This window comes from Thalassophryne amazonica, chromosome 16 (genome assembly GCF_902500255.1).
Source record: "Thalassophryne amazonica chromosome 16, fThaAma1.1, whole genome shotgun sequence".
Taxonomy (NCBI): Eukaryota; Metazoa; Chordata; class Actinopteri; order Batrachoidiformes; family Batrachoididae; genus Thalassophryne; species Thalassophryne amazonica.
In genome coordinates this window covers 35,394,835-35,403,411 of record NC_047118.1, presented here as the reverse complement: position 1 = coordinate 35,403,411, position 8,577 = coordinate 35,394,835, and the positions used below count along the sequence as shown (strand labels likewise).

At 41.3% G+C, this 8,577-nt stretch overlaps 1 protein-coding gene across 2 annotated transcripts; it reads left to right on the top strand.

Annotated features, from left to right (window-relative positions):
* Positions 1-1,663: 1,663 nt before the first annotated feature.
* On the top strand, positions 1,664-8,294 carry txn2 (thioredoxin 2). 2 transcript variants are annotated; one of them, XM_034190717.1, is made up of 4 exons: positions 1,664-1,757; positions 2,541-2,827; positions 5,418-5,541; positions 6,904-8,294. In XM_034190717.1, the coding sequence occupies exons 2-4, from the start codon at positions 2,541-2,543 to the stop codon at positions 7,018-7,020; spliced, it is 528 nt and encodes a 175-aa protein (XP_034046608.1). In that variant the 5' UTR covers positions 1,664-1,757; the 3' UTR covers positions 7,021-8,294. The 2 variants fall into 2 exon arrangements, with proteins under 2 accessions (XP_034046608.1, XP_034046606.1); XM_034190715.1 differs by lacking the exon at positions 1,664-1,757 and adding an exon at positions 1,979-2,011.
* The last annotated feature ends 283 nt before the right edge of the window (positions 8,295-8,577 follow it).

The following is an 8,577-nucleotide window of genomic DNA, read 5'->3' as shown; positions in this document are numbered from 1 at the left end:
ACTGATTGAGGGAAATGAGAGAGAGAGAAGGCTGGATGATGTGGAGAGAGTAAATAAGGAAGTGAAAGAGATTAGTAAAGATGAAGTGAGGACAGCCATAAAGAGGATGAAGAATGGAAAGACAGTTGGTCCAGATGACATACCAGTAAGTAAGTCCTTTCGGCTTCTCCCTTGTTTCATTTGGGGTTGCCACAGCAGATCCGAGGTAGGTCTGCATGTTGTGTTTTACTCTGGATACCCTTCCTGATGCAACTCCACTTTACATGGAGAATGGGCAGTTGAACCCTTGAACCGAGAACCTTCTGCACTGGAAACAAGCACACTTAACTGCTTGACCACCACCCCCTCTGCCTCCCCAGATGACAGACCAGTAGAAGCATGGAAAAGAGACAGTAGTGGAGTTTCTAACCAGATTGTTTAATAAAATATTGGAAAATGAGAGGATGCCTGAGGAGCGGAGAAGTGTGCTGTTCAGAGTTTTAGAACAAGGGTCATGTGCAGAACAGTAGTAACTACAGAGACATAAAGTTGTTCAGCCACAGCATGAAGTTGTGGAAAATAGAATTAGAAGCTGGGCATGGGAAAAAAGATCATCTGTGAGCAGCAATATGGTTTCTTGTTGAGAAAAAGCACTACAGATGCAATGTTTGCTCTGTGAGTACTGATGGAGAAGTACACAGAAGGTCAGAAGGAGTTACACTGTGTTTGTGGATTTAGAGAAAGCTTATGACAAGGTGCCAAGAGAAGAGATGTGATATGAAGTCTGGAGTGGCAAAGAAGTATGTGAGGGTAGTGCAGGATATGTACAAGGACAGTCTGACAGCAGTGTGATGCACAGTGGGAATGATAGATTCATTCAAGGTGGATTACATCAAGGTCCTTTCTTTTTACAATGGTGATGGACAAGTTGACAGGTGAGATCAGACAGGAGTCTCCATGAACTATGATGTTTGCAGATAACATTGTGATCTGTTGTGAGAGTAGAGAGCAGGTTGCGATGAGCCTGGACAGGTGGAGATATGCTCTGGAGAGCAGGGGAATGAAAGTCAGTAGGAGCAAGACTGAGTACATGTGTTTGAATGAGAGGGAGCCCGGTGGAACAGTGCAGTTACACGGAGTAGAGATGGTCACGGTAGATGAGTCTAAATATCAAGTATTTAGACTCATCTAAATACTATCCAAAGTAATGGAGAAGAGAAGTGAAGAAGAGCGTACAAGCAGGGTGGAGTGGGTGGAGAAAAATGGCAGGAGAGATATGTGATAGAAGGATATCTGCAAGAGTGAAAAGGAACAGTGGCACTAACAAAAAGACAGGAGGCAGAGCTGAAGATGCTGTGATTTTCTTTGGAAGTAATGAGGATGGACAGGATTAGGAATGAACATATCAGCGGGACAGCTTGGAGACAAAGTCAGAGGTGAGATTGAGATGGTCTGGATATGTGCAGAGGGACCCAGGGTATATAGGGTGAAGGATGCTGAGGATGAAGCCACCAGGTGGGAGAAGAAGAGGGAGGCCAAAGAGGAGATTTATGGGTGTACTGAAGGAGAACATGCAGATGGTTGGCATGGCAGATGAAGATATTATTATTATTATTATTATTATTATTTATTGACTTGCACTTCCTGAGGTTACCAGACGATGGCAGTATGTCCAGGCGAGGCGATACAAACGTGCTCGGGTTCTTCTTTATTTTTGACACGAACCGAAAGCACTTCCTTGTTCCGAGAGGCTAAGGAGAAGGATAAATAAGTTGAAGGTAAACTCTGCAAATACTGTAAAGTCTCAGTAAAACTGTATTCAGTGTGGACGCTTCACATTATGTCGACAAACAGCGTGGTTTGGTTTGAATAAGTGTATGTTTAAGAGCGAGAGGAGGCTAACAGGAGGAGGACGAACAGGGCAAAGTCACATGTCGGTTCACGGACGGACAGAGCTGTCTGAAAATACTTTAAATAAAAAATACAAACCTTCAGACGATTTCCTGTGGAATTAATGAGCGGCTATTTTCGGGTAATCAGGTGTTTATTCTTTAAGTCTTTAGTGCAGAGCATATATTCAAACAGAAACTTTATGTAACTCAAGTTACATCACCTACCGACAAAGATGATTGAAATAATCGTATCTAATGACATTTCAAATATTTTCATGATTAATATTAGTGGTATTATTTATTCATTTTTAAACATGTCAGTCTGCTGGTATGTGAACACGTGTTAATAATAATAATTATTTATTTGGTTAAGTCATTTATGTGAAAAATATTGCTTTCCCCAGCTCAATAAATGTTTTCTTGCTTTATCTGAATCAACTGGAAGATTGACATATTTGTCCCTATTTTCATGAGCACAGATTTCTTATGAATATTGTAAATTATTTTTATTTATATTGGCAACCATTGTTTGTTTTTTATTTGTTTGCATGAAGTCAGTTAAGTCTTAATCAATCATGTTAGCTGTAGCTTTTGTGTTGACTTGTATCAGTCTGCCCTACAATTAATTGTTAATTGTCATTTATCATTTCTGTTCTGCCTTTGACACAGATGGCTCAGACGCTTCTGTCACATCGAATCTGGATGCTTTCTACGAAAGCTGTTCGCTGTCTTCCTGCCTCGACAGCCTCCATCTCCTCCTCTTTTTCCCATGGTTGCTCTTCATATTCCACCTCCATGCCATCTCGGGTCTCTTTCCTCTCTCCTTCACACACTTTGTTTCGCTCCCTTCCTCACAATTTCTGCCGCCAAATCTCCTTCAGTATTCAGGACAACGATGACTTCAGGGACAGGGTCATCAACAGTGATCTGCCCGTGCTCATTGACTTCCATGCAGAGTGAGTCCTGTGAATGAATTCCAGTGATAGTATTTCTTGATAAATGGATTACACAATCATGTTTGCTTATTTATACTATACACTGAAGAGTTTTGGGGTTAAGATAGGGGTCAGATGATCAAGCCAAAGTTTGCTCAGAGAAATATCTGCGCTATATTTTAATTTTATCTAAACTGTAGCTGCATCAAAATATCTGAGCAGCCATATATGTGTGCACCTCTGGTTCATTTATATGTGCCGTGCACAGCACGCAGGGGAAAAAAGAGAAATGATTTTAGACATCATACCAACAACATTAAATAATTAACACCTTTTACTGGATTTTCTATCACTGAAAAAGCCATTACACACATGGAAAACATAAAACCATTTACCTTAAGACGGTTTCAGCGCTTGAAAAAGGTCACATGACTGCTGTCTGTTTACAAGAAGTCACTTTCTGCTGTTTTTTTTTTTTTTTTTTAAGAATGTTCATGGAACTCTCTGACACAGGATCTGAATGATGCCAGAGATAAAACTGGTGGCGATACGGTGCATCTGGAAAGTATTAGCAGCGCCTTGCTTTTTCAACATCTTGTTATGTTATAGCCTCATTCCAGAATAGAGTACAACACCCCAAAATGACAACATGAAATTTTTTTTTAGAAATTTTTGCAAATTTATTAAAAATACAAACTAGGAAATCACATGGACATAAGTATTCACACCCTTTACTCAGTACTTTGTTGATGCACCTTTGGCAGCAATTACAGCCTCAAGTCTTCTTGCATATGATGCCACAAGCTTGGTGCATCTGTCGTTGTGCGATTTTGTATTTGCAGCACCTCTCAAGTTCCATCAGGTTGGATGGGGAATGCCAGTGCACAGCCATTTTCAGATTTCTCCAGACATCTTCAATGTGATTGAGGGCTGGGCTCTGGCTGGTCCACTCAGGGACATTCACAGAGTTGTCCTGAAGTCACTCCTTTGATATCTTAGCTGCGTGCTTAGGGTAATTATTCTGCTGAAAGAGGAACCGTCGCCCCAGTCTGAGGTCAAGAGCACTCTGGAGCAGGTTTTCATCCAGGATGTCTCTACATTTCTGCATTCATCTTTCCCTCAATCCTGACTAGTCTCCCAGTTCCTGCCGCTGAAAACCATCCCCACAGCATGATGCTGCCACCACCATGCTTCACTGTAGGGATGGTGCCTGGTTTCTTCCAAACATGATGCCTGGCATTCACAGCAAAGAGTTCAATCTTTGTCTCAACAGACCAGAGAATTTTGTTTCCCATGGCCTGAGAGTCCTTCAAGTGCCTTCTCCAAACTACAGGCAGGCTACAATGTGCCTTTTGCCAAGGAGTGACTTGCATCTGGCCACTCTACCATACAGGCCTGATTGGTGGATTGCTGCAGAGATGGTTGTCCTTCTGCAAGGTTGTTCTCTCTCCACAGAGGAATGCTGGCGCTCTGACAGAGTGACCGTCAGGTTCTTGGTCACCTCCCTGACTGAGGCCCTTCTCCCCTGATCGCTTAGTTTAGACAGGCACCCAGCTCTAGGAAGAGTCCTGGTGGATCTGAACTGCTTCCATTTATGGATGATGGAGGCCACTTTGCTCATTGGGACCTTCAAAGCAGCAGAAATGTTTCTGTACCCTTCCCCAGATTTGTGCCTCGAGACAATCCTATCTCAGAGGTCTACAGACAATTCCTTTGACTTCATGTTTGGTTTATGCTCTGACATGCACTGTCAACTGTGGGACCTTATATGTAGACATGTGCCTTTCCAAATCATGTCCAATCAGCTGAATTTACCCCAGGTGCACTCCTATTAAACTGTAGAAACTTCTCAAGGATAATCAGTGGAAACAGAATGCACCTGAGTTGAATTTTGAGCTTCATGGCAAAGGCCGTGAATACTTATGTACATGTGATTTCTTAGTTTTTATTTTAATAAGGTCATAACATTAAAAAAGTGGAAAAAGTGAAGCGCTGTGAATACTTTCTGGATGCACTGTAGTTGAAACACAACCTGAACTCTTGGTGCTCAGGAACTCCACACTCACCTGCAGAAAAAAAAACTCCTCCCGGTCGCTTAAATATCATACAAAATACAAGGCAGAATGAAAGTGGCTGATGTTGCAGAAGTAATATTCGTTATTGGTGTCATACATTGCTTCTGCACAACACTTGACAATTGTGGTATTTCTTGACTGTCAGGTGTGTGCCTCTAAGTCTGTCCTGTCCTTATGAGGGCAGTGTCAGGTGCTGCACTTTCATTTGTTTTCTTGTGTCCACATGTACAGAAACAGCTCTCCTGCCAACATACTGTCTCTCATCACACACTCAGATATGCTCCAGACACGTACGCTTTTTAATTAAAGGGACCCTCAATTTGTGGGAGGATGTGAGGAATAATGTTTTGGGGTGAAATTAAACACACTCACTTCAAAAAAACAGATACTATAGAAGCAGAGTGGTGATGGACCTACAGTATTAGAAATTCTAATGCAGTGCTTTTTAAAAATATTTTCTTGACCGGGTTGAGCAAATATTTTCTTGACCGGGTTGAGCATTTTCACACTTTGATTCTGTTTTGTATGTCCTTCAGGTGGTGTGGTCCCTGTAGGCTCCTTGGACCAAGGTTGGAGAAAGCTATTGCAAAACAGGAAGGTCGTGTTGCTATGGCAAAAGTTGACATTGACGATCACACAGACTTGGCTCTTGAATATGGTGTAAGAACTTCACTGGTTATACAGTAGATGGAGAATGCGTTTTCAAACACGTGATTTGTAAAAATGTTTAAATCTTGTTTGGCCTACAATCTAAATAATGTGCTTGGATATGAGTTAAGGGACATAGACAAGGAACCTTAAGTGCTTTTTCAGTGTTTTTTGAAACAATAGAATTTGTCTCAGGCAGAGGTATACATTCTACTATGTACCCTAGTAGTTTTATTTGCTGTATTTTAATTATTTGTCCTGATTCCTTCCAATAAAATTCTGATTTTAAATCTTAGAGGACATACTTTACATGGATGGGTGTATTAATACTGTTAATAAACTCACTCATCTTCAACTGCTTTTGCGGGTTCGGGTCGTGGGGGCAACAGCTCCAGCAGGGGACCCCAGATTTCCCTTTCCTGTGCCACATTGACCACCTCTGACTGGGGGATCCTGAGGCGTTCTCAGGCCAGTGTGGAGATATAATCTCTCCACCTAGTCCTGGGTCTTCCCCGGGGTCTCCTCCCTTTTTTTCTATATATTTAAAGCCAAGTGGCCTCTGTGCACATGTGTGCATGTGTGTAACTTCGATCATTGAGAAATTGGAGAGAGATGACATTTGCTGTTTGGTATGCTTATGTATTTTACGTCAAGGATGAGCGCCGCAAAAATGTAAAGTTGATAGGACTAATATTTTTGGAGAAATTAGGGATACTAGGTAACAACAGTGAACAGTGGATGTTGATATCGCAATTAATCAGTCCCTGATAACCAGACAACCTCTGAACAAAGATAATATCTCAACTTTGCCCCTTATAAAGCATGACATCATCTAAATGTGCCAAATAATAAATACAATAATTCATAAAACATTCTCATTTTAATTTCCTGCACTTTCAGTTAAAACCATAATAGAAACTTTGCATACTTTATGACCACCCTTGAAAAATGTCAGCTGCCTATTTTATAAACACTATCCAATCTAGAGCCCGTGGATCCCCACAGGCAACATGCTAGTATAACCATTATTATTCAGTCTTATTCAGATGTATGCAATGTTGGTTTTTTGGGGGGGGGGGAATGGACGCTCCACAGAGGCGGAGACAGACACTTGTTGATCTGAAAATGCAAGAATTTGTTTTGAAAGCCAGATTAAAGCCATATTACATTTGGAGACAAAACAGTTTTTTGTTTTTCTTTTTTTTTGCTTTTTTTTTTTTTTTTGCTTTAATCCCTGTGTCTGTAGCTGTGGGTGGGGCAGTGTAAGTTCTCTGCTCTATAATGATTGCTGTGCTCGCATCAGTTCATACATTGCTCGAGCTTTGGCTCGATCGTCACACCCCTTTTTAATGATGTCACTGAATCTGTGTCCAGGTGTCTGCTGTTCCAACAGTCATCGCCATGCGGGGAGGCAACATTGTTGACAAATTTGTGGGGATGAAAGACCAAGACCAGCTGGACTCATTTATCAGCAAGCTCATTGGAAAATAAATGAGCTGTCTCCGCCCTGTATTTCCCCATCATAACTGTGATATTTTGTATAACATTCAAAAAGTCCATAGCTGCCATTTTGTCCCCATTTACTAGCATCAAGAAAATTTGCAAAAGACTGCAGTTATCGAAGCTGTAAAACCCTTAAAGGAAACCTCCAGGATTTTTCAACCTGGACCCTATTTTTTTAGGTTTTTGGGTTAAACATTTCACTCCGGACAAAAACAATTTTAATCATTCCCACTAAGTAGTTGAAACTATCTGGTCACTTGGAGAGGATCCTGACGGAGTTACATGTGTACATATTTACCTTGAGAAATGAATAGAAGATTTAAAAAAAGAAAATAATCATACAGTGAGCATCTTACTGTAGGTCGTCTTCGGTTTTGGTGACACTGGTCTGCCTCGTGTCATTACATGTTGAATATCAGTGAGGGGCTTGTTCTTTCGCTTACTGAGGTCAACATTCACATTTGTGTCCCTGTAGGGATCCTCTCCATGCTACCAAACATTTCTAATGACATTTTTATCTGTACTGTACTGCCAAGAAGTCGCGCGCTGTGATTTCTTAACCTTGCCCCCTTTGTGCACATGGTACAGTTCTTTAGCCTTTGACAGTGTTGGCATTCAAAATCAGTACTGGAACAGTTGACACTATTTTTCTTTGAACCTACAAACATCGCCCAATAGAACCCAGGTTAAGAAATTGCAGAGTTGCCCTTTAAGATCCCCACGCCCATCTCTGCACATTGCTTCTGCTGCATATCCTTTTGTCTAGCAATAGATGTTTGTCCTCATTTGGCCTCAGATAATTTGCGCAGCCTTTTGCAACAGTTCCCATTTAGTGCGACACACTAGTCAAAGTGACAGAGCAGCTGAGCCGGTCTGTCAGTTTGTTGTAAGAGTGTGTAGAGTGTAAAACTGACCCTGGTGTTTAGCACTTTGCACTGTACAACATGAGGCATGAACATTTGCAGCTTAATGTGTGAAGAATAGAACTTGGAATGAGGTTCCACGCTGTCTGTAGTTCCCGCTTTGGTCCACATGGGGGAGACGTGTTTTAAACTATCCTAAAGTCTCATGGTCATTTTGCCCCTTCGTTCATGTTAGCACAAACAGTGCACATGCTTTTCTGTATGCGTGTCTTTGGGTTCTGACTGGAAGGCAGGACAACTAGGAATGGCAAATATGAGATTGATTTAGTTTATCACAACTGAACTCTATGTACCAGTATGATGACCAAGTGATGTAATAAAGGAGTTTAAACATCTGTATTTGAAATGTGTTTTGTCTGTGGTTGAGTAAGAGCAGATTATCAAATGACATTGATGGTGTATTTAAGTGAATTCCTCTCCTTTTTTGTTTTTTAAATCAGTTTTATGGGGTTCAGATGTGCTGGAGTGATGTTTTGTATTGTCAGCCCTTTTAGTTCCTGTTTTTATTAAATGTTCAGTTTGCCTTCTGGTTGTACATGTAGGCGTTTCTTGTGCTGCCACAAACCTTTCATGGGTGTAACTCAGCGGTTGCCAAAGAAGAACCGACACAAAAGCCCACATG